The 26,935-nt window shown below is 39.0% G+C and overlaps 1 protein-coding gene across 1 annotated transcript; it reads right to left on the reverse strand.

Moving 5' to 3' along the window:
• Positions 1–1,026: 1,026 nt before the first annotated feature.
• On the reverse strand, positions 1,027–26,935 carry MPP4 (MAGUK p55 scaffold protein 4). The gene is given in 22 exon segments (XM_036387187.2): positions 1,027–1,483; positions 2,447–2,581; positions 4,191–4,299; positions 5,102–5,195; positions 6,149–6,230; positions 6,955–7,121; positions 7,921–7,962; positions 9,431–9,445; positions 10,685–10,705; positions 11,445–11,483; positions 12,501–12,518; positions 13,289–13,353; positions 14,450–14,646; positions 15,052–15,123; positions 16,108–16,193; positions 17,327–17,408; positions 19,394–19,525; positions 20,071–20,151; positions 20,872–20,949; positions 21,846–21,967; positions 22,512–22,568; positions 26,911–26,935. Coding segments are annotated over 22 exon segments (1,911 nt in total). The 3' UTR covers positions 1,027–1,291.

The raw sequence follows: 26,935 nt of genomic DNA on the forward strand, positions 1-26,935 counted from the left end.
CGCGGCTGCGCACCCCAGCGCCGGGAGGGCCGGCCTTCCCTTTGCCTTGGCTGCGCGCGCCTCCGTCTTGGCGGCTGTTTTATCGGAGTGAGCGCAGCTCCGCGGCCCCGAGCGGTAGTCGTTGTCTCTCGGCCTGCAGACAAGCAAAATCAAGGGGAAAAGGGTTCTGGACTACTTCAGCTTGTAGCTAGGGTCTCAAACTGATAAATGAAGTAATCGGAAAAAACAAAACAAAGCACCAAAAAAGTAAGAAATAATACATGGAAAAAGACAAAGAGTCGACAAATGCTGGACTAGAAGAAGTGGGGAGCCTGGTCATGGACCACCAGCAGAGAGCTGGCTGCTATCTCACCCTCTGTCAGTACTTACCCACATCAATGACATATTGGGGCTTGGGTCTCTCCCATTTTACCTCTAAACAGGGAATACAAGCCCTGGCTCTAGAACAAGCAGGGTGACTGTAGTACTTATCTTTAAATAACCTCTTTTTAGACTGCTTAACTCGCTTTTGTTGGTTTTCCTCCAGGATGAGGTAGGCCAACAAAATAACCATCCATGTACCTCAGGCGGCAAGACAGCTACAAATAGGAGGTGGAGTGAGGAGCTCAGTTGCCACAAGCATTGCACCCTTTGATGAGACTGTGCTATCACAGACCAAACCAACAAGGGAAAGGTTTTCTGATTATCTTCCTCTTTGGTAAGTCCACATTCTATCAGTTTGTACTCACCTAAGTTGATGGAAGAGCAGAAAAGATATATTTACACGTATTATGACGATAACTGGGTTTTGGAGTCATTCATATTATGCCAACACCGCTCCTAAAAAGGTAAAAAGGATTAGCAACAAACCAGTACCTTCATAAATAACACTCTGTTGACAGACACCATGCAAAAAAAGCACATTCTGACTTAATATAGTTTGTAAGGCTTCCAGAATGTAAAGGCATCACATAACTAGAACAAGCATAATAAAAAGAGAGAAAAGGACCTTTCTGAACTTATGTGTAAGTAAATAACACAGATACATGCAACAAAATAGATTTTTCTTTATTCTTGTAATTGAGTACTCACAGTATTTCCTTTTTTTGTACAAAAGTGGATCCAAGTGTAACATAAAAAGCTCAAAAGCTACACAGAACATAGTATGATTATATCTCCCATTGGAGCTTCCTTCCTAATCCTCTTCCAAATCCCTCACGTACAAAGATAAATTCTTGCAATCCTGACATTAGGATTATTCTTGAAGTAAAACATAAGCTGTAATCTTTCTGAAGCTGCCTGCTGCTTAGAATTAGGGCTGATTGTCTGAGCATATCCATACTGCAGGGACCCACTGGGGCTCATCCTGTGCACGATGTACTGCAGAGAGCAGCTGCGCAGATGCTTCTTGTAAATTGTCATTCACAATCACATGATCAAAGAACTGACCAAACTGAGCTTCCATTTTCTTAGCTGATTCTTCCATCTCCTGTAAATCTTCTTCCTGTGGGACACAGTAAGTCCATAAAACTGTTGTGTAGAGAAACATACCTGCACAGCATCTGCAAGACACCTTGGTCCACATAAACAAGAGGTGAATAGATAATGTCAGTCTGCTTTATTTCATTTACAGTTTGCTATAATAAAGTACCTCTGCTACAGTCAGTTCCAGGTCTCAAAAACTGAGCTGCCTGCCATATGCTTCCCAAGAAGTACCTTGTGTCTCAGGATACTCCATTTGCCCTAAAACAGTTACTCTAATGATAAGTGCTGGCAGAGAATGTTAGGGACTGGAAGATAAATCTACTAATGCTTGTGTTCTTACTCCAAATTTTAGTTTATTTCCCCCTGTCCATGTTGCTTTCTGTCATAGCAATCATGAATCATTTCCATATAGTTATAGACTGAGGTCTCCAAAATGTTAAGATGCTAAATTTGATGATGATTTGCCTGGAAACGATTGTGTCAAAGTGCTGTATATATTCTAAATATAAGAGATGCATTTCCTACAAGCAGGATCTGTGTTTTGTCTACAGAACTTAATATAGGATTGATACTGGCACTAAGCATACATTCTTATAACTGTGAAAAAAATAATAATACTACTGAACACAGCACATTCCAAGTATTTCAATCAAACAGTAAATATATGTGTTGACTCAAATATTGACACAATACAGCTAAATAAAACAAAAATATGCAAAATAGTTTCTCCTCTAAGACATTTTGAAGCAAAGTGCCTCAGTCCCCCTAGGTTACAAATTACAGCTCTTATGCTTCAAAGCCAGTCTGGAAAGGGAAAAGAAATCCCAACAAAATCCACAGAAAAAGACAATAATTAGACTTGATCCTAGAGACACAGTAACGTTTTTTTAAGAGTTAACAGTGTAGCATAGTAGAATGCATTATGTTCTAGTAACAGAATCTCAGATTAGTGAACTCAATCTCTTTTATTCCCAAATCTCACCTTGAACTTCATGTTCACATAATAATCTGTAATGATCCTGGCATTTTTACGAGTCTGCCTCATGCAGCCTATGCTGGGTGGCTTGATGAATATAATGTAGGGCTTTAACTCATGGGTCCGGGCTATTTGTATACCCTACAAATGAAGAGCAAAATAAAGTATTTCAAGTGCATTCATCCCAGCTTTACTCCCATAAAAAGCCAGTTGTTTACAACATACTGTGATCCCCAGACCTAGAAGACACTTTTTTTCAGGAACACTTACTTGAAAAAGATCTCACTAATAATCCCTGGAGCAGACATTGTTAAGCAACTAACTGTAGCACACAATTACTTAATTCTGCTTGGTAGCCTCATTAGGAGATGCTTTCAATACCAGTGAATGATGGAACAGTGTCACTAGCAGATCTCTACAATCAACCACATAAAAGATGCATTTGAAACCTATTCTTTTTTTACTCTAAGGGAGCTACTTTTGGAACAAGTACCTCTTTATTGTTCCATGCTGGAAGAAAGTATCCTGCTTTCAGAACTCCTTTACTGTGTAACATTTCCTAATGCTAATAAGTATTTTTAAATTACTGCAGAGCGCTATAGGGAATGAAAAAAAAAAGAAAAACTAAAGAAAATCATAGCATGTAAACTTGGTCAAACCACCAGATTTAAATAAAGTATGCAACACAGCAGTAGTTCTGCTACCTCACTGGTCTTACTTAATACTCTTTCTAATATTTTTCCTTTAAACTTGCACCCTAAAAAAAATCTTGTCCAAGTGGCAAGATTACACACCCCACACCACAACACCGCTCTTTTACCCCTTTGCTTAAAAATGTAACAGAAGAAACCCAAAGGACAGTTTCTAAAGTGTGACCTCATCTACCTCGTACAGCAGATTCAGTTTTTGAGTAGTACCCCACGAATCTTGTAACTTAATTTTTATTTTAAGCAGCACAAGCCACTGCCAGCCTAAGGCTCAGACACATTGGCTCTGCATCATTAGAGGGAAATATCCAAGAAATACTGAGTTATGGTGTCGCTCTTTACATTCAGTTAGAGGAGATGCTTAAACAGCATAGCCCAAACAGCTCCTAAGTACTAAATATGCAAGCAATTCAGAGAAGGTTAGCAAGGTTTAGCCAGACACAGCTCTAAGTATCTTAGATATTTACAAGCTCAGGCTTTTATTAGCCTTATCTTCATCAGCAAATTCAGTGCAAAAATAGAAGGAAAAAAAATACAAAGAAAAAGAGTATCTAAGTGAAGAAGCAGGTTACTTAGTGCTGTAACTGCTGGAGAGAAATGCAGGCACAAAGGCACACTAAAATTTTCAGCATTTACTTGATTACTTTAAGTGTTGCTGCTTTTACCAAAGGGTGTTCTGAGATTGCTAATACAAAGAGAGAACTCTCAACAGTAGGGCTTGGAGGAGAAATAAATCCCATGCAACAGGTGTCCATATGAAAGACTAATCCTTACTTTAAGTAAGTATGAAAATTCATTTCCATACCATCCAAACTGATAATGCAGCTGGTGGCTTGGTAAAAAAGGAACTGTCTTAACATACTTGTCACTGTAGTACCACCACCGCCACCCCCCTAAGACACATTAAAAGAATAATCTGTTATTAATAAGCTCCATGAGGTAAAGTGAAAAACAAGACAAAGCAACTAACACTGTTCCAAGCACAAGAATGTAGAGAAAATTATTTTTCCTTCCAGAAGATTCCCTGCCCCTTTACCACTCACCTGTGGTTCTAAATCTATGACACAGATCTTCCCTGCATCAAGGACTGTTCTCACTGCATCAATACTGGTACCATACAGGTACCCTTTGTACTCCCCATATTCCAGCATTCTGCAACAGTGGTGAGGAAGAAGGAAAATTAAAGAGCATTTGAGTTTCAAAAAGATTCCATTTAAAAGTGAAATCTTCAAATACAATCCAGTGATCAGGACTGAATAATCATAAAATTCACTGAATGCTGTTCACCTTTGCTCTTCCCTGCTACACTAGGCACAAAAACCATTACAATTCATGTCCAAAACCTGCATTTTTTACTCATCATAGTTTTATGAATTTTGTGTTTAGAGGCTGTGATTTTACTTGTCAATGTTTGTCAATTACATACTACAAATAACTTCTTAAGTCTGAAGATTTCAAAGCACTTGGCACAGTTCAATGAGTGTCTCTTCCGTAGTGCTGAGCTGGTCTGTCTTAGAGAGATGATTGATGCATAGAAAGGAGCAGACACTTGTGAATATTTAGCCCTTACAGTTCAACTACTCGTGTGTCATCACTGCAGAGATCCTGCAATGGAGTTGCAGGTCAGGAACAGGTATGATTTACTGCTCAATTTTCAAAAGCAGTCTGGTTTCCTGGAGAGTTAAACTCATAACTTACGAGCACATTTAATGAGCTCAGGACTAGAGAGCCCACTTCCTTTTAGAAGGATTCTGAGATTAATTGTGGAGGAGCTCTTTGCAACTGCACAAACACAGTCTTTGAAGAAACAGTCTCAAGTAGTTTGACACAAATTTACACCACACATACACAGTAGAAGTGGAGGAGCCCAGACTTGGGATCAGCTACAAAACTGTACTTCTTTGATCATGTTGCATTTTAGGTAATAAAAATGTGATTCATCTCTCCTACTCACCTGTGACTATACACCATGTTTTCAAAAGTTTCCTTCGATATGTAGTGATATTCACGACCATTCATTTCATAACTTTTCTGAACACGAGTGGTGTCTGAAGGATGATATAACACACAAAAAAACCCCAGCTGCAACTAAATGATTGTAACTTTATTAAGTGGAAATGAGAACTTCATGAAGTACTATCAATGAGTATTTTCATAAATAATATTAGTTATTTCCATTTGTTAATCCAGAACAAAACCCCCATATCCTGTAATGGTTTGCCAGTGACAAGTCATTAAAAGTTATCAAGGCACATCTGTATTTCTAGGAATGGAAGAGTAGTTTAATCCAAATAGTTGTGATTCAAAGCAATCAGGAACTGCCTTGGAACTGGTTGCACAACTCTTTATTCTTCAGAAGCAATTTTTTTTAAAGTTCATTCAGAAAAATCCCATGAGTTTCCCACACTTGCACCTTCCCCTCATCTGGGACCTTAAGTGCTGAGTCATGACTTTTCAGCTAGCTTCAGATACATAATTTGCAGTTTGGTTATCTAAATTACAAGAACCAAATAAGCACAGGTAGAAATAATTTCAGTTGTTACGTCAGAAGTTAAGCTGCATAAGTCTCATCTGAGACTAGAAGGCTAATAAGGAAAGCTGCAAAGCCTATTAAGCACCAACTTCTGTTGTCTTCGTTCTCATACCTGAGTACTTAAACCCTAAGAACTTGAAATATCTCTAAGAATTTTTTTTTTAAATCTAGGAGAAGCAAACACTAAAGTTAAACAAAATCATGCAGATAACTTTTAATCTCCATAAAGCTTTTAATGGTTTCAGAAGCTGGAACTTGAACATACCTTTGTCTGATTTGCCAAAGTGAGATAGATAGTATTTTAAACTAACCCTTAAGAAAGCAAACAGTACTGGCTTTCAGCAGAGCTGAAGAAACAGCCATAGAGCAAAGAGTGTATAAATACACAAAGGCAAGAGGAAGGTGCTTGGCATTTCCTATTCATGTTTGAATTGGGGTAGGGGAAGAAAGAAGAAAAGCGTTACATACGAGGTGTGGCACTTTGAAACTCTCGTGGGTTACTTGTGATGAGCCTTCGCCGTAGCTCATTCACACCAACTCCTGCAGGGACCTGGAAAGTTGGAAGAGCAGCTAATATTACTGACAGGGTACAAATCACTCCACAGCAATATAGCCACACCCAGGAGGCAAATCAGCAGTACTATTTTAAAACAAAAAACTTATCAAATACTTCCAGACTTAGAAAGGACAGTGGATTTGCCTTGACTCAGTTTGCTTTATCAGGACCATAGAACAGTGCAGAACAGCATCCTCCCTTCAGTCGCTACAATTAAAGTCTCTTTGAGAGCCTGCAGCCCACTTAATGCAGTATGTCCTATAACAAGCATTATTAAAGGTATCTTTCCATACTGTCCATGATTGAGATTGTGCTAGTCTGGAGTTAAATATTCTTCTTATTATTGTCATATCTATACATTTAACACTGGTTGTAGAAATGCCGCCATGTAAAGAATCTTTCTATTAAGTTACCAATGTTTTCTCATCATTTTTAGTCCCAGTTGAGTATAAAACTGAACCACTTCCTTAATAAAATCCATTATCAACCAGCATTCATAACCAGCTTCTTCTAAGGACTTTATTATTACTGTTTTTTACCACTCACTATCTCAAGCAGAGAAGATGATACCTGCATTAAACTTTAACCTAAATAATGGGGTCAAATGACAATAATTCTTGAAGTGTTGCTTTGAGAGCTGCCTACACAGCCAGCACTGCCATCAGCAGCAGGAAACCCCTGCTGGAATGTGCCTGGCAAGGGTTAAGCTCTTACCCACGAGGATAATTAGCCGGTGCCGGTCTGTCGGGTGCCGCTGGTACCTGACCACCTCTTCGTAGGGAGCGGCCAGGGCGCTGTAGCAGCTGCTGGGGCAGCGGGAGTAGCAGGACTGCTGCTGGAGCCGGGCCTTCCTGCGGCACAGCCGCATGCTCCTGCGGAATCCAGCTGCAAAGGGGGCAAAGGCACACCGCTGGAAAATACTGCCCACGTGCAGGCAACTGGCTCCTTAGCCCAGGGGGCCTCTTGCTAAGGCACAAAACATACTACCTCTTCTGAGGTTTTTGCAAGGTGAAGGGTAGTGAATTTCATTGCTGCACTTGATATGACAGCTTGGTAGAATCTCTGAGCATTACATGACAGCTACAGAGTTGGTAAAATCCCATTGAAAGTCACCTGAAAATTAGCCTGGAATTAAAGACTTCTGAAAGATCCCCCAAACAAGCTGGAGGAGAAGTTTCTGACTACCTGCGGCCTCCCTAGGGAACAGGTCAACTTTTTTTGATAGTGTAGGTGGTTCACTCTCATGAAGCAAGTCTGGAACATTTGCTCCAGCCTCCAGAACATGTATTTTAAAGGTCACTATGGTTTAATAACCACAGAGGTAGGTTTGTTTCTCCACTTGACCATCCAACTCTGAAAACTTCACATATAGGTGCACTTTTCTAATGAAAGCCCTCATGATTATTCTCAGTGATGACAGACATTACTTTTGAGCAAAATTAATCATGAAGTCAAGTTTAAATAGCAGTGGCCAAGTCTCTGTAGAAACCTAACAGGAAGAAAGATTTAAATGGAGAGACTGAGCATTATTAGGAAGAAAGAGACTTCCTGATGTTTGCAAAACAGAGTAAGCTGTATTCCATTTAGTAAGTCTTTAGGTGATATAAAGAACAAAGATTTTTACTGAACTTCATTAAGCTAGATCAAGCCCCAAACATTTCATTTATCTTTAGTCATTACATACCAATAAAGACTCGTTGACCAAATTCACCAAATTCTTCCTCTTCTAGAATACAAAGAACAAATAGCCATGAAATAAAAAAGAAAAGAGAAAATTAAAAGCTAGATGGCAAACAATTATTGCTGATCCTAAGGAAAAAAGGAGTTTCAGTAAATATGTGGAAGTATGATGCTTAATATAATTTTAAAAGCATGATACTCTATAATATCAAAGTATTTCACATGACCAAGGACCAATTCAAAAGGGTTATTGTAAGAAAAAATAAACATAGAACATCTTCCTAAATGAAATTTGAAACTTAACATTCTATTTGTTTCATTCCCAAGATATCTACATGCCAGACAATGTTTTGAAATTGAAATTAGTGAATAAAACCTCCACATAATTTAAGCTTTTCAGGTGAAATCTATCTTACAAGAAGTCTTTAGTTAAAACAATAGTAACAAGGCAGTAGCTCAAAATTAGAAACAAAAACTTTGTAACTCAGTTTGTGCCCCATAGCATGTTTGGAAAATGCAACTTATGTCTGCTCAGATATTTCAGGCAAAACGAAGACCTGATTTTATTACTTCTTTTTATTCATTGGATCAGTGATATCTGCTCCAACATGTGAGCCTAACCTCTTTCCTCTAATTCTTTTTGTCCTTGTTCTCATGCTGTTCATCATGAAGGCTTTACTATTCAGGTGAGACTTCTAAAACTCTGTATTTTTTAAAAATTAAATCTCTCATAAAAGGCTCAAACATACCAATTTTCCAATAAACCAATGTTCAGAAAGTATAGAAACAATTTGAGAAAGGTGATTTGAAAACAAATCAAGGAAAAAAAATTGTGCCAGTGTTTAGCTTTCTTTTCAAAAAGTACTCCTTATTTTCCCCTAACTACACATGTAGTTATCCAAACTGCGCATTCCCTTTACTTAGGCCTTAAAGCAAGAATGCCATACAGAAGACACAGGCATGTCTTTAAAAGCAGTATTTGTTCCAAGGAAAAACATTATTTTCATTTGCAAAGCTTTGAAATACTTTTAGCACTCTTTGATTTACAGTTATCTCATAAGCATGGAAGTATTGAAACAAAATTAGATGCATGTTAATTGCCCTTTCACATCTATACACTCTTCATTACTTGTACCTTTACAATACAGTTTTTTTCCTACATTTCTAGGAATTCCTACATTTTCATTCTGTATGTACTAACAACTAGTTAATGACTATGGGAAAAATTGCTTATCACAAAACTGCTCATTCCGGGCAATGTCAGAGTAATGTTCAGCTGATACATGCCCATCTATCTTCAAGTCTCTTGAGTCATCATTCAAACATCTTTAAATCTTTCTGCTTTATCTACCCTGTCTTCTGTGGTACGGAGTGCAGTGTAGAATCCTACAGGGAACAAGCAATTCAGCTACCAGGTATTGCAAGAAGAGTGGTAGTTCCTGCTAAAGCATAAACACAGATAAATTCTATTAGATTACTGCTACAGGAGACAGGGAGAAAAATGTTAGTGTTACCTTCTTTAAGCTCCTCTGCAGATTCAGATAGAGACAGATATAAAACAATTAGCTTTGAGAAGACAATGTTCTATGTTCTAACAAAAAATCCAACCAACATTGTCCAATGCATTTAGGGAATGTAGAAAACAGGTACTACAGACATTAAATCTAAAATATGCTTCTTTGAGCATGAATTCTTAGTTCCCAAAGAATGCAAGAACTGCAGCATCTATTTCAGTATGGTAGTGCAAAATCTGCAACTACTTCAAGAGGTTAAAGTGGAAGGTAGGATAGCAAATATTTGCACCTTTATTCCTCTGACTGTGTGGACACAGCAGACAGCTGACTCAGCACTGAGCAGGATTTGCAACAGTAATCCCCAAGTGCAGCTATCAGAAACATCCTAGCCGGAAAACAAAAGACTGCCCTGCAGACCTGCTGGTTATGCCTAAAAGCCTTGGGCATTGCTTGAGAGGTAGAAGAGAACTAACGCCTGTGATAAGAGAAGAAGGTGCAGAAAGAAGAACTGGCAAGTAGAGACCTTGTGGAGAAGAGCAAATCTAAGGTAAAATGACACTCTTCTCCACAAGATTACTGAATACTTCAAATGAGAAGTTTAGCAGTAGTTTTTTAGGGGAGAAATTATTTATTAAGAAAGATTTAAGTTTTGCAGAACTGTCAACATGCTGTAAATAAGCAGCTGCTTCCTAAATGAATCAAACAACCAACCAAAAACCCCCATATCAGCTTAGTCAAATAAAGACTGCTTACTGATTGTATTTTTTATACATAAATAATGAATTTTATAAGCATTTTTCTTTCCTGTATGTCAGCCATGCCCACAATCAGGAATTCAGAAGCAGCTTTCCTCTTTACCACATCAACTCCTACAGGCACTGGGGATTCAGGCCTGCATATTACTGAAGGTAATCCAATTATCTGTTGACATCAGTGCAGCCCCTGCTGTCACAGCTTGCACGGGTACAGCTGACGAGGGCTGGATAAATAGGTCTGCTACTGATGCACGAGAAGAAACATTCACACTCGTGGGATAAGAGGACAGAAACCTTACTACTAAGGTAATCAGAGAATAAGAGGAAGACTTAAAGCAACAGGATTTTACATAAAGGCTTTTCAAGCCAGAATGGCTCCTGAAGCTGAAGTGGCATTTTGGTTTTTGCCACCTGCTTGTTTCTAAGATGCTTCTCTCTGGACACCCTTCTCACAGCAGAACAATTCCAAGGAACTCAGAGTTAGGTCAGAGGAACTTACCTGACTCAAATGTTTCTTCATCTTGTTTAGTAATCCAGATAGCAAAGATATTAAAATAAATTCAAAATTTAATTCTTTTCCTTCTAATGAATATCAGAAACAGAAATCAGTTTTCCAGCTTCTGTCAGTCTGTCTCACATATACTTTCCCCAGCTGCTTCTACCCCGAGGTGGCAAAATACAGCTCACCATACTTGAATTAACTGCTTCATTTCTTTTCACACAGTCCTACAGGATCACATCCCTCCATGAGAGCTTCTCAATTACCTTGGAGAAGGAAGAATGAACTGCACTGCTTTAGGGAGCAACTCAAGCTAACAATCTTTACACTCAGTGTTCACAAGCAAAAACCTATTCTTGCTCCTTGTTCTCCCAAGATCAGGGATTTCTTGACAAGGAATTGTGTGGGTTCTCCAAGACCACAACAATCCATGCCATTAAATATGCAATAGGCAAAAATGGTACTTTACAGCCACAAGTAACTTTACAGCCACAATCCAACATCTGAATCAAAGCAGTTGCATCTCATTCAAGCAAATATTTTTGTGCTGGTCAAAGCACTTGACCATAAGCACTGTACACCAGAACTGCAAACAGCTCATTTTAATACACTAATACGAGAGGAGGTTTCCAGGGTATGAAAAATAGAATTTTCTCCCATTAAGTTCACTAGGAGAATGAGTGGTTTTATCTAGGAAATGAGGCTTTAAACTAGCTACTGCCTTGAAGCAAATAAAATAATCTCAAGTGAATTCAGTTACCTGTTTCCACACACTTTTCGTCAATCTGCATGTCATCCTCTACAGATCAACACAAGGGAAAAAAATGCATCTGAATCAGAAAACCACCGGAGAGGAAAAGCACCCTTACAGATCTTACAAGACTGAACTCAGACATCAGAAACAAGATAGGTGAAGCTCAAATCATCTTTAGACATCTTTAAGAATTTTAACTCTTAACTCCAATTTAGTGATGTTCTTTGTATTACAGTGAACAAAAACTCTTCAATGAGTGCTCTGAGGGCAGAGAGACAAATGCATCTAACTTGAATTCTCCTCTTGAAATAATGAAAGGTTTAACATGCCAGTCAATCTGTTTACCCAGTAGATATCTATTTATTAAGTATTACCATGAGGGAATATAATTTTCTGTCTTACAGCTTTTAAATATCTTTCCAACTTGCTACACTCAAGGAAAGTATTTTGCTTTTTATTTATTTATTTTTATTATTACTTTTACAAGGAAGAAAAGGAAAAGATCAATTCAGCTCTTTCTCAATCCCCAGACTACATCAATTTATGTCCCAGAAATGTGATCACATGAGCTTGGGCAATCTCACAGGCTGACAATACAGCTCTGTTTGTGTTTTGTTCTTGCACATCCTTCCAGATAGGCCCAGCAGGAGCTATTTTCTAGTTACAGGGCACTTGTCAGGGTATCTGTCAATCGCATTCTGCCCACATGTATCCTTTAAAGAAATTCTCTCTTGGAGCTGCTCTAGGAGAGAAAGAAGGAGAATAATAGAGAAAGAGGAAATTTTGTCTTTCTTTCCTCAAAGAACCCATTCAAACTGTCACTTCCCTGACAGATAATGCACAGCTAAGGTTTCCACTTTAAGACAATGTATGCATCTACTAGGTGAAAAAAGGCTGGATTTCAATTATGTTAAGCACGCAAAATGCCAAGAACTTGGGCTTCTTCCACATGTATTTATCAAAATGCTTAATTCCTGACAACTTTTTAAAAAGCCTGTAAAACCATGTGTCATATTGGTTCCAGGTACAGAAAGGCAGTGCTGTCCAGGTGTGATTCCCTACCTTCTTCCACAGTGCTTACTGCTCCCAGCATATCCATTGAAGCAGTTAAAATGCAATAAAATTATGGTGAAAGAGAGCCTCAGCTCTAGCAAGCAATGCAATCAGTGCAAGCAGAATCCTAGGGAATGAAACACATGCCCCCTGGGATTTATCATGAGAGAAAAATTTTATACTTGCATAAAGAGCCATAGAAGGAAATGGGGGCAGAAGAAACAGGAAGGACTTTTTTTCTGGGAATAATTGCATATTTACAGAAAATTATAGTTGGCAGAAGGTAATATTTCTGGATTGTTACCATGAATAAATTCAAGGGCAGCATCTTAGACCTCAAGAAAATAAGTTCTATTATTTTCTCAATAGCTTTGATGGCAAAGAAATATTCCAAACATGGCACTTCTCAGTGGCAGAGCTGGTATCTGTGTCCCCAGAAATCCAGGCCAGTACAATTGTCACCTCAAGACTTACAGCTAATTCTCCTTGAGAGAACTGGCTGGCCTAGTGAGGTCCCAGAACGTAGAGACTTTAGAAGAAGTTGAATTCACAGCTTGTCTTAAGGTCAGATCTCAGGTACACTCGAGACAACCATCTCCATCATCAGTACTCCCGGTACAATTATCAGTAAGTATTTTTTTTTCAGCAGATAGTTAACACAGTTAAAGGTTACAATATGGCTCCAGAAACAATGTGTTTGAACTAAGCTGAACTGCATGAGCTTTTATTTCAGTGTCCCTGAAACAGAGACAAGATCTTTCTTTCCTGCTGTATCGCTCAAGTAACTTTTCACTCACACATTGATGATTTGAGACAGAGGTGGGGCTGGAAGGGCTGACACCACCAGAACTCTCGCTGCTTCCTACATAGAAATAAATTTATTACAGTTAAAGAAACAAAACAGTCCACAAGCACATTATGCTCCAGTCAGATTCACTGCTTACATGTAAGATTGATCAGTACTGAACTGAGAGAAGACAACAAGAACTGAAACATTACCAATGTTTTAGCTCACTGCAAAGACCTAAAATAAAACCAATGTGCTATCAGAAGTATTCAAATTTCCAAATCAGCAGCCCAGAAGTACTAAGAATTTATACAAAAGTACAGGAAGATAAGCCATACAGTGGTACAGACGCCTGGAAATAGAAGAGTGTGCCACTGGTAGGAGTAGTAGTACTACTGCCTCCATTACTGCACAGAGCCTCTTGCAGCCTGAGTCACAACCCAGTTTCATTTCACCTTGCATTATACAGACTGCAGGTAAGCTTATATTTATTATAAAGTCAAGTTTATCATGTGCTAGTGCATGGCCTTACATTATCCTGGGGTACCACAGGACATGTGGTTAAAGGATCAGATTGGAAAGTTTGCTACAGTAGTGTAAGAACTCTGATTCTGAATTAATTTAGTGTAAAAATAATGGTCTATTTATGCAGAAAATAATGGGCAACAGACCCTTGTTCTTTCTTGAGTGTTTGTTTTTCTCTGTTTCTGTAATCTGCTCTACTCAGTTTTGACCAAAGCTGAAGAGGTTACTCATGCATCACAGGACATCTTTAAAAATATTCTATGCTTTAAGTGTACCTCTCTTCCCCTTGCTTTTTTTTTTCATCATAGATGATGGTCATTTAGTAGTCAGGGCCCTCAATTTCAGCTGCTACACTCCACCAGATGTCTTAGCAACCAGCATGGAGACTGGATAAGTGCTGCAAATTTCCTAAATGGAAATTTGAGATTATACAATCTCAATGGCAATTTGAGATTATACAAGAAGCTTTCAAAGCTTCTTCTCACACAGGTGCTCTTCAGGGAAAAATAGCAAGAAGTCAGAGATCAGAAAGAGGAAAGGTGTTTGTCAGATGTCACTCTGAATCATACTGCTACAAAACTTAGGAAAATTTTGAATAACTGGCTGATTTTTGAATCAGAAATCAGGAAAATGATGATTTTTTTACCTTTTAAGAAGATGATTTGAGGGTATGAGTCCAGCACAGGCACTGAGATCTGAAACTTTCCTGGCCTGCCACCAGAGAGCATCATTCTGATCCACAATCTGGAGTATTTCACCCCTCTTGAAAGGCAAACCTGCATCAGCACATGGTATGGCAGGATCTTGCAAGGGCCAGTAATCTGCCATTGCTCGCACGTACACCTAGTAAAAAAACATACAGGAGTGAGCAGAAGCCAAGTCTAGAATGGATACAACACATGATTTACAATTTTCAGTCTAATGATGAAATCAAGTTTTAAAAACCAGATCAGGCCTTAAATGCTCTCTGTTCATTAAATGAGGAAAAAAACCCATTTATCTCATACATTATGAAAAGAACTGGCCTTCAACTTGTAGATCACTCAGAAAGTGCCTTTATTACACAGTTACATCTCTTACTGTCTTCACTGCTTCAGCAACACACACTGATGTCAGCTGAGAGGCAGCCATAGAGGCAAGGTTACACTTTAGGGATTGCAACAAACTTCCAGGTAAGACCATGTCTTTGTATCACACAATTGGGCACTACTGCTACCAGTCTGGGAAAAGAAAAAGAATGTTTCTTACTGTTGTTTGGTTGCTGACAGGCCGATCAGAAACTGGAATTAATTTGAACATAATTGTCCCCTGAGACAGGGCCTAAATGATTAGAAAATAATTAAAATATGGTTGGTATTCAATACAAGTAAACAAACATAGGCAAGACAGAGCATGGCTTTGAGGATACTGCAATGTTTGTGTTACAGATAGAATTCAGGTAGACAGAGTCAATGTGATAATACTATATTTTTTCCAAAAGGAAACTCAAGAATGAAACATCAACGTTTTGTTAAATATTTTTAAATTTAATGCAACGTATGTTTCATTGTAAGTATACGTAATTTCAGCATTGATTCATACCAAACTTTTCTACTGAAATCTTATTTAATTTAGCAGCAGAGTCTGGTTAGATGGGTTATATAAAGGGGGAGGAACTTAATTTAGTAATTAAACATTTCCAATGGCATTTGTATTTCTTATGCCTAGAAATGGTACAGCCATGGCAATGGCACAGAGACTTGGTATGATTACACACAGAAATACCTCACTGACTGGCACTTAACAGTTAAGAACCCTGAAAAACTGTGCACAAAATGACAAAACAGGGACACCTCAAAAGATTTCTTCATGAGAATTTTGACAACAGTAATTACACTGCCCTTTTCTTGCAAGGTAAGGTGTGTAGCTTACAAGCTCATTTACTCTGCTTTAGTGCATTTTGTAACATGGACTCTTACTAGAATAGCAGCTTTCCACTACTTTCTTGTGGAATATTTCTGAGTGGCACTTCTAGAAAAAGTTACGAATCAGTGAAGGCTGAATAAATTAGTATTTTTCCCAGAAGCTGCAGATAGAATGGTAACAGTTAAGGTAATTTCTGCTCAGAACAGAAGTTAGATTTAATTCTGCTTTCATATATTCTGATTTCATGAGCAGTTGGGAACTTCATTCACAGTAAGGAAACAATCTGAATTTTCTGTTAAAAATTCCAGGCTTTCTCATGTACAAGAGCATGTAAAAGAGCGAGCATACAAATAATCTCAAGGTACAAAGTAGAAAACATATTTAAAAAATATTAAATACCAGAATATTAATGACTTGCTCAGGCTCAAGTCCCTCAATAGGAACTCCATTTACTTCCACCAGTTTGTCTCCAGCATACAGCAACCCTACCATGAAAACAAATATGAAAACAGCAGCAGGAGTTTTATCACAGCATGATTTATCTCAAATAGGCAAGGCAGGGTCACACAGAAATATCACAGGTTTTAAGTCAGCATTAAAATTTTCCTGCACCCTGTACGGAGGAAGGCATTTTGGATATCCAGGAGCTGCACTGCTCCTGGATAGGACTGCAGACTGCTGCAGGTCACAAGGAGCTTGCATGCTTCAGCTTTCTTAATCCTTCCCACTCCCCCATATGACATCTTTGCAGTCTACTGATTACATGCCTTAAAATAAGCATAAACATTTCAATATTGCTCCATTTCTCAAAGTAAATTATGAACCTATCCTATATTAATAGACCATAAGACTTGGAATCAGACCCCTAAAAACTCCAGGTGCAGTGGGAGCTCCTGGGACTCCTCTCTGTCCTTTATAGTAAAGTCTTCACAATATTGTTTTCTTTTCCATGTTCCTTTAATTCAATAAAAATATTAGTCAAATTAGGAACTTAATCAGCTATTTTCTTCAAGTTGAGATTTTTTTCTCTATAAAAAGGCCAGAAAATACTAAAAGGAACTATTTTATAATGATTGCAGTTGAATTTTACTTCTGATGTTTTACATTTTAATTACATTACATTTCCTAAGGGACATGGAACACATTCAGTTCTAGGATGACAAAGTAGTAACATTTCCAAGGAAACTTGCAAGATTGCTTAGCTACTAGTGCTAAGCAAGGTGTTTAGCAGAGTAGTGTCAAAAAGTATTATTACATATTCCTTAAAGCCCTTTATCTTCTAGAATCACCAATTATTGATGTTTACCATTTCTCCATTAGGGAATGTGCTGCATTTCATACTACACTGCAATTTGGGATATCCAGGTACTGGTGCCAAGAACACATAATGAAAACTGGATTTCTTCATCAACTTAGTCTAAAACAGCAAATTCATCTGAAAATCTATGAAGTCAGAGTGAAAGTCACTGCAGTGCATCACAGCTTACACTGCTGTCCCATGTGCACATCATCTTGCTCTGTAATGAAGATTAACTGTAGAAGCTAAGGTATTGTCTGACTTCAAATCTCTTATTTCAAGTTCAGTTTTATGTATCACTTTGTTTCAAATTCCACCTACCACTTCTGTCTGCCAGCCCACCATGGATCACACGGGCAACCGTTATGTCACCTGTTATCTCATGGCGTTTAATGGTGGCACCCTGGCAGGTAAGAACACAGAAAAAACACATTGATCACCAAAGGACCCCAGTAAGTTTCCTTCCATATCACAAGTCTGATCTTCAGGCTGACACAAAGATATTGAAGGATACAGCCTTTTTACCACAACGTGGATATAGCAGTAACCACAGAAGCATGGAATAAGCTGAGTTGGAAGGGACCACAAGGATCACTGAGTTCAACTCCTGGCCCTGCACAGCACCATCCCCAAGAGTCACACCCTGTGCCTGAGAGCATTGTCCAAATGCTTCCTGAGCTCTGTCAGGCTTGGTGCTGGGACCACTTGCCTGGGGAGCCCATTCCAGTGCCCAAACACCTTCTGGTGAAGAATCTTTTTCTAATATCCAATCTAAAACCTCCAGTGACCCAACTTGAGGCCATTCCCTCTGCTCCTGTCACTGGTCACCAGCAAGAAGAGATCAGTGCCTGCCCCTCCTCTTCCCCTCACAAGGAAGTTGTGACTGCAGTGAGGTCTCCTCCAGGCTGAGCAGACCAAGTGACCTCAGCCACTCCTCACATGGCTTCTCCTCAAGGCCCTTCACCATCTTCCTGGCTATCCTTTGGACACTTCCGAATAGTTTCATGTCTTTCCTATATCATGGCACCCAGAACTGCCCCCAGCACTTGAGATGAAGCTGCCCCAGTGCAGAGCAGAGCGGGACAATCCCCTCCCTTGCCCAGCTGGAGATGCTGTGCCTGATGCCTCCCAGGACACACTTGGCCCTCCTGGCTGCCAAGGCACTGCTGATTCATATCCAAATTGGCACTGACCTAGACCCCCAGGTCTCTTTCCACAGCACTGCTTTCTAGCACCTCATTCCCCAGTCTGTCCATACATCCAAGGTCGCCCCATCCCAGGTGAAGAATCCAGCACTTTCCCTTGTGGAACTTCACATGCTTGGTGATTGCCCAGCCCTCTCCTTTGCTGAGGTCTCTCTGCAGGGCCTCCCTGCCCTCAAGGGAGTCAACAGCTCCTCCTAGTTTTGTATCTCCTATGAACTTGCTCAGAACCCTTTCCAGTCCTGTGTCTAGGTCATTTATGAAGCTGTTGAAGAGCACAGGGCCAAGGATGAAGCCCTGCAGAACCCCACTAGTGACAAGTGCCCAGTCTGATGTAACACCAGTCACTGTAACCCTTTTTGGCCAACCCATGAGCCACCTGCTTACCCATCCCATAATGTGTTTATCCAGCTGTGTGCTGGACATTTTGTCCAGAAGGATGCTCTGAGAGACAACATTGAAAGCTTTACTGAATTCCAGAAGAATTACATTAATTGGCTTCCTCTGATCAGCTAGCTGGGTTACCTTGTCATAAAAGGAAATCAGGTTTGATAAGCAGGACTTTCCCCTCACAAAGTGCTGGCTGTGACCAATGACTGTGTTGTCCCTCAGGTGTTTTTCAGTACCTCCCAGAATAATCTTCTCTGTAACTTTACCAGGCACTGAAGTGAGACTGACAGGCCTGCAGTTTCCAGGGCTGTAATGTTTTAGTACTAAGTCCTTCAATGTCTTCAACTTCCATCACACTAAAATAACCTCACTGATTGACAGTTAGAAATCTTTTTTATCTCCAATATTACAGCTATCTTCTCTAAAATAGATTAGCTAAGCTATACAATGTTTGCTGCTTATAAGTACAAACTATTACTAAAGAACTCTCCTCCCTTCCTTCTGTTTTGGCCCTGAGAATAACTCTCAATCCAGTTTGGTTTTATCTCATATAATGAAAATACATCTGGCAAATGTTCAAACACTGAGCAGACAAGGCACCTACACCCACACCATGCATGGCTAGGTCCTTTCTCAGGTGCTTTCCAGCCTCAACAATTCTTGTGATTCTGTAAAATCTGGACAAGAATGCACACAATCCCCATGACATTCCTGGGAAGAAACCAATATGCATCCAATGCATTATTAATTCTTTCTAACTTAAAAAAATTTGACAGACACAAGAAAGGTCCCTCACCAGAGGCTGGTTGTTTTTCACTAAGCAGACAATCCTCATAGCTTCTTCATTTTCAGGTATGTTTTCTGGCAATGGTGGAAGGGTTGGTTCAAAATCTTTCTGGGCCACGGTATCATGAGCAGATAGCAAGGCCTGTTACAAATGGAAACAAGCAAACCAACCAACCCATAAGCAAAGATCGATAGCAGAGCTTTAAACAGTGACTGGTCAGAAACCAGATATCACTGAATGTGTGAACACAGATTCGTTGCATATATTGACATTTTCTTCTTTCACCAATAAAATCAAACCTTGAAAGTTTTAACAACAGTTCCTCTATTTCTTGTGGAAAACCTTCAAAAGAGGAAAGAAATATTTCTATTTGGAGCTCTTGGGTTAAGAATGCAGGTTCTGCAATTTCAAGGAAAATTTGATTTATGTATCTGCATTAACTGCCCATAATTAAAAACTTCGTAAGAAATGTGTTTCAAAGACAGCTTTAAGTAAAATGCAGCCCACTGCAGGTACTTCAGATAGACAGTCCACATTTGATCTCATGATCAGATTAGTTCATCATTAGTAAACTTATGTCTCCTCTGGCCCCTTTACCAATTCTTGTGAACAGCTGCCCATCCATTTCCATTCCCTCTGCAGAGACCTCCACGAGCAAACTTTTTCTTTCCTTATGCAGGACTTGCCTTGAAGTGTGGAGAACGCAGTAGCCGTCTTAGCTCTTTGACCTCTCCTGATGGAGGGGCTTCATGCAGCAACTCTACCACCTGATAAATGTAAGAAAATAAGCACAGAGATGGATAATGTAAGAAAATAAGCACAGAGATGGATTCTAGAGGACAATTCTTTTAGAAAGCTCTACACTGTAGAATGTAAAGGAAGGGAGACAGTGTAAAGCCCCCCCCCCCCATTATGTGAATCAGGGGATGTCCATATGGTATGCTCTAGAACTGGACAATATGACCACAGCTGCACAACACTCAGCCAGGCTTAATTTAGTTCAGGCACAGTGCCATGTGCTCTAAATCAGTTTTTGCTCCCATCTCTCAACCAATTTCATCCCTAGTCTCAGTTTCTCTACTTCATCATTAACTCTCCCACTAATTAAAAGATTTAGAATTCAGCTATTATAATTAGAAAAATCTAAAAAGCTTTTCAATATCCTCACGTCAGTCTGCTTGATTGTAGCCATAACACTCAACCACAGAGTTACATGGGAAGAAAAATACGTGGTCAGTGATGAAACAATTAACATGGGTGTTCATTACACTGGCCAGGATTTGCGTAGACCAGCAGCCACAGCTGTGCCCATTTCTCATGCTGCCCCCAGTAAGCGCTGTTGAGTACTTTTACAGATGTGTAAGGAGAGTTTCAAGTTTATATACTGTGCTTAGACCTGAGACACAGAATCAATACCAGAAGACTTTACTGCAGCAGAGTGCTTTCATTTGGGTAAATAAAGCAATAAACTGTGCATACAATCTCACCTCACGACTCAACGCACGTGCCTGCAGCGTGACTGGAGCTGGTCTTTTTCCAAGATATTGTTGGAGGCATTCATAAATCTGTTGCATGCCATGACAGACAAAACAAGGCAATGATGATGTTGACCAGTTCACATGATTGTATAGATACATAAATAACAGGCAATGGACAACACTATTTCTGGAAACTGTCTCGGTCCAACTACAGCTCCAGAGTCTGCAATCTCAATTCTTAATATCTGACACATCTGGAATTGAGTCTTGAACTCAGTGTCTTTCCATATTATCAGGTAGCTAGCCAGTTATACTGTAGTTTTGAATTTTTCTAGAAGAAAAGCTGTCTACACAGGTAAATAGCCTAATAGTAAATTCTCTGATTTGTAGCCTCTTTCCTTCCTCTAGTTGAAGGCATAATTGCTGCATTTAAAATACCCTTATGAGCATTCTTATCCAGTAAAAGCTCCTCTTTAAAAATCAAAGACTTTAAAAATCCTTCTTAAAGAAAAGCAGAATTTTTACAGAATTTGTCTCAGAGATAAAATTCTTCTCAAGATAGAAACACCAGTCAAAACTCTGTTCTCTAACAATATGAGATCTTCAATTACATATCAGATGAACGGAATGTAAAATAACATACAGTGTCACAGGCCAAGAAGTGGGATCCATAGCCATACAGAAATTTAAGAACAGGAAAGACAACTGTGCAATGATGTGTTCAGTGTCTGTCCCCTGTCCTTAATACAGACAGGTAAAGTAGAAGAGCCTAAATGTCTAGGATATTATGGAAGAGAACACTTTATTTTCCTTTAAAGCATAAAAGGTTTCATCTACTGTGACTGATGTTAGAACTGACATCAGGACTATCAGCACTTAGTGTAAATAAGCATTTATTGTCCTCATATGGCAAAATCAAGTAGCTATTCCCTAGAGATTGTTCTGTAGGTGACCTTGCCTCTCCCAGCTGTGTGGCACCTTACCTTGAGCAGTGCTTGCAGCCAGCGAGATCTGAGCAGCTCATAGAGCATGCCCACGCCATTGACATCCCTCTTGCAGAGCACGCTGAGCTCTTGCAGCGCTAGAGTCAGAACATGAGATACACCTGAGCCCAAGAAACAGAAAAGCGCAAGACACTTCAGTACAAAGAGAACACCAACCAAAGCCAAACAGTGACCCAGACCTTTGCAAGGCACCTTTCCTCAATTTGTACTTCTAAGAAATGCACAGACATTTCCTGTCTGCCTTGCTTTTTTTCCTGCAATCAGCTCTGTTGCGTAAGAGCTATTTTACACGTTATTAGCCAGAGGGTTAGGTCAATGCTAGCAGTTTGCAACTGACCTGGGAAAAAGCCATGCAGGCAATCTCACATGTAACAGTCTGGGTTCAAGCTCATACCTCCTACCAAAAAAGGTGAAACAACAAAAAACTCCTTGCCTTTATAAGCCAGAAACAAATGCCAGGTATTCTCCTCTGATGCTCTCTCAAGTTAACTGTGTACCACCACTGAACATCAAGAATCATTCCAGTTGTTGAGTAGTAATACTTCAGACACATTAATGTCTCTCATGACTCAATGGAAGAGTCACAGATCAATGAATAGAACTTTTTGAAAAGAGAAAGAAAACAAAAAGAGATGCAAAAGTTACCATTATCTTTACTGCTGACTGGTGGCACCTCCATCTTCTTTATTCAAGGAGATTCCACTCACTTTGAATACTGCATTCACACCAGGTTGGTTTCACAAAGAAAGATGATGAGCTAGAGAAAAGAGCACCATCATATCAGAATACTGTCAGGTATTTTACACTGATAAGAAAGCAGAATTCAAAATAAAGGAAGGGGTGGGCAATAATTTGTATTTAAAGTGCAACACAGGTATAAAAAATAAATATAGGAGTCCCATCTGTAAATTCAGCCACCCAGTAGCACCCAAGATGCAGACAGACAACTCAACTGCAGTATGGCATTTTAATGTCTTTATAGAATTGTCATTTGCTTGCCTCATTAAGTCATGGAAAACAGAAAGCTGTTTGGTCCATCTTCTAGCTCTCCAGTTTCTTAAGTGTACCACCATGAGAAATTGTAATTTTTCTAAAGACTTATATCTTGTTTTATACCCATATAGCTTGGAAAATAATCATATTCAAGGATACATTACATTTAATTCCTCTTAATATTGACACAATATTAAAACTGAAAGACTGGAGTTTCTACTGAATTTTCATTGAGCAAAGACATGATTTTGAAGAAGGGATCCCTGTCTCTATCACTATTAGTGTTTAAGGTCTTTGAAGGATTTGTTCCACAGAGATTTCATTATTTTTCTCTTATTTCCTCACAATGAATTAAAAACCCAAAAGCCCAGAGAGAAAACCCTATTTCTTACCCTGCTGGTATCATCATGTCTCTCAGGCAATTTATAATAGGTTGTTACTTTTAGAAATAGAATCAAAGAAGTTATTTGCAAAACTAAAAAATGTGTTGCTGATTTCTTTAATTACAAAAAGCAGCATATACTTATTTTTTTCATTAGATTTTAAAATCAGCATTTTTAAGCAATGCAGGAAAGCAGCACTTACTAATTAATATGTATCCATGTTGCATGACCTTTCCACAAATAAAATATGCACCTTCTAAAATTTTCTTTCAAATTCCTTCACTCCCTTAAAATTCTGTGGCAACCTATCACTAGCCTATAATATTCTCTTAAAGTAAAACTGGAAGAAGTTCTTCAGTCTGCTGTTCATGGCAAACAACGCAGTACAGGATTGCTTCAGAGAATTCTCTGAACCCTTCTTCTCAAAGTGGTATGGAAATTCCCCAGGGAACACCACACACTGCACTTACACCCTAAAGCATCAAGAATCTATGTATGAAAGCTCTTAAGTAGTTCAAAATCTTCATTACATCCTAGCTGATTTAACTTCACACTTGATACAAGTGTAAAGGTATTGTCATGGTTAGCAGTATTGTAGCTTACTCTTAAAGAATTAAATATTTCAACTGGCCGCTCAAGAGATAACTCAAATATCCGAGCACCTCAGCCAACAGTGAACCCCCGTGTGGCACAGTGAATGTGTTACACCAAATTCTGCTAAATACACAGTAGGTTATCTCCTGGATGAATAAAGTAAAAAGGCAGCCATTTTCCTCTAGATTGCTCTGTAGACAGAAAACAGCAAAGGTACAAGCAGGAACAGTATTATCTTGATCTGCTTACAAAAGCAGAAGGCATTACTGTCACTTTTACTGCATTTAATACTTATTTTCAGAACACACTTCCTCTCTCTCCTGTTAAATCATAAAACTGCTTTCAAAAGGCAATGGAAATTAAGGGAGAAAAAAACCATAAATTGTGAGATTATGACTCAGACATCTTATTACTGAGCCTGGGCAATTAATTTCAAGTTACTTCTACAGGATACTCAATGGTTCATCTTATTGAAATTCTAACCTGAAGACTGCTTTTACAATTACGATTTTTTTCTTTCGAAGATCCACAAAAATATAGTTTGATCCTCCCCCAGTACAACTGGGGTTTGAGCTGCAATTACTTAATATTTTTCAATAGTCTCAGTTCTTTTCCTTAAAGAATCTGCCTTCCCCATTTTTAAGCTTAGTTGATCTGCCTAATGATGGATTTAACAAAGCAGGACATATAAATCTAGTCATGAAAACCTGTTTCTTAATGGAGACAAAGCACTTGGAAACAAAAAACATTTCTGGAGATGCTAAAATATTTCAGATTCTGCTAAAACACAAACAATAACATTGCCACTTAAAGGTATTGATTTTTTTTCCCATAGAGCATTGCAGCTTATGGTATCAGTACAGCTTCCATAGAGAACAGATTTGGGAGCAACTTGAGTGTGTTAGAAATTTTGGACACAGTTTACCTTGAAGGTGAACCTCAGATTTCCCAAAAATCTGGGAAAGCTGCCGAAGGTTTTGCTTGCCTTGTTGAGTGAAACCCTCAGCTACAGCTATCAGAGTTCTAGGAATAAACCTTTCCATCCATTGCTGTCATCTTAAACCACAGAGTTTATGCTCACACTAACAGAAGCAGCATTTGAACATTAAAATCTGTCAAGTTCTGACCACCACGGCTCACCTCAGTCATAAATTAGTAGCTGTTTTGTATTTACACAGCAAAAGGAAAGCAGCTTCCAACTGTGAAGCCTGGTTTCAGAAGCTGTCAGTAGCAACAGATGCCAAAAAAGTCACTACCAGAAGAGAGGAAGAGTTGCTTCTTCAAGAAAGAGACCTACTGGATTGCTTGCTCAAGGGCAAAGGTCAGAGCTCAAATAAACATAGAATTACTACTGTGCCTTTATTTCCTGAGACTTATATCTATGTAGACTCCGAGGCCAGAGCTCAGGGTCTCCTCATCCAGGGATCTAAATAAATTAGATGGAAATTCTTGCTAAAAGGCTTACCTGACTAATCTCCCAGGCAGTATAAGGGCCTTCCCATTCACGTGTATTGCATGCAACTACAGACGCTCATTAATAGAAAACATTTCTCTTTGCCTGTTGTTAGAGAAAGAACTGGATATCCACACTTGAGTGTGCCAGAATTTGAGTCAAAATGAGTCCGTCATCTCAAGTCTGCAAACATCAGTTATCCCAAATCTGAGCTACTCCTTTAGCAGCAGAGTACAAAATTCCTTGACCCTAATTGTCAGACAGACAAGAAGGTCTTATTGATACAAGGCTAGAGCTGCAAGGGAACCTAAGCCCTGTTTTAATAAAGTTTCAGAATTGTCTTTAAGCGGACAATTTTGCATCTTGTCAAGCCTCTGAAGGGGACAACACCAGAGAACCTGACATCCAGAACATCACACCTCTGCTCTTATACACTGCTTTAGTTAATATGTTAAACTTCAGCCTTTTACAAGGAAAACTACTCCTATCTTTACATTTGCCAAAATTAATGATTTGGTATATTGAAGACTGCAAATTAGCTTGAGGGAAGGAAACACTGTGAAAGCTTTTGTTGCCACTTTAAATCAGCAAACTGAGTAGGCAAAAAATGGAGGGAAAGATTCAACAACTCAAACCACATGCCCAGTTCGGGACTTTTTTGTTCTGCATTAAATAAGCTTAATTAGGCCAGTATCATTACTGAAGCCTGACTGCTTCTTTTCTAGTCAGTGTAAAGAACCATTTTGCTTTTTGTATACTTTTTGAGACACTAAAATGTTTTAGCTAAAGCAGCAACCCCAAATATTAATGGAATAAATTGACACAAGCCTTTGAAACAATTTATCCTTATCTCATACCCAAGTACCTCTTAATAGAAGTCAGAGGCAGTAGAGTTTTGTAAAAAAACACCTGAAAAAATGTTATGTGCACACCAGGCATTCAATGAGATTTCACAGAATCACACCTGCACGTGTGAGGTAATTTGTGCTGTTACTCTCTGTACTCAGATCTATTCAGTGGTGGTTCATTCTGCCTCCCTCCAACAATCTTAGACCTGCAGTGGAGGGGAGAGTGCCTTGTTTACATGGGCTAAGAGCTGCCAAAACATCGCTCCCCAAAAGAGCAGCACTCAGACAACACTTGGATGCAGTCAAGAGGGGCAGTCAGCTTTACCTCCAGATATTTACTACCATCAGCTTGGGCTTACAGAAAAGAAATCAAACTACCAAAAGCCCCCTAAATAAACAACCAACCACTGTATTGATATTAAATCAACTTAGAAGTACACAGCTAGGTTGTTCAAAAGAGGATTTGTTTTACAGTCCCATATCAGTTGCACGTTTTTCTACATTATCTCTCAACATACCAGAACAGGTAGTTTCCTAACCTGTTTCTAAAAACAAGTATAGTTTTGTGAAGATTAGGACTGAGGAAAAAATTCCCTTTCAAGCTCCTGCTCCACATTCATACACCCCTATAATGTTTAGCTAACAAGAATTAAACAGGTATCAGAAGTTTAAATAGCTTTGCTATAGCTATGAGAGGAAACTAATTTCACATTTACATGTGGAAAATGCATCCTTGCAGAACAATGGTTTCAGTACAGTGCAAATTTTCTTACCTGCAAACCCCACAGAATACGCCAT

This window comes from Molothrus ater, chromosome 7, assembly GCF_012460135.2.
Source record: "Molothrus ater isolate BHLD 08-10-18 breed brown headed cowbird chromosome 7, BPBGC_Mater_1.1, whole genome shotgun sequence".
Classification (NCBI taxonomy): Eukaryota; Metazoa; Chordata; class Aves; order Passeriformes; family Icteridae; genus Molothrus; species Molothrus ater.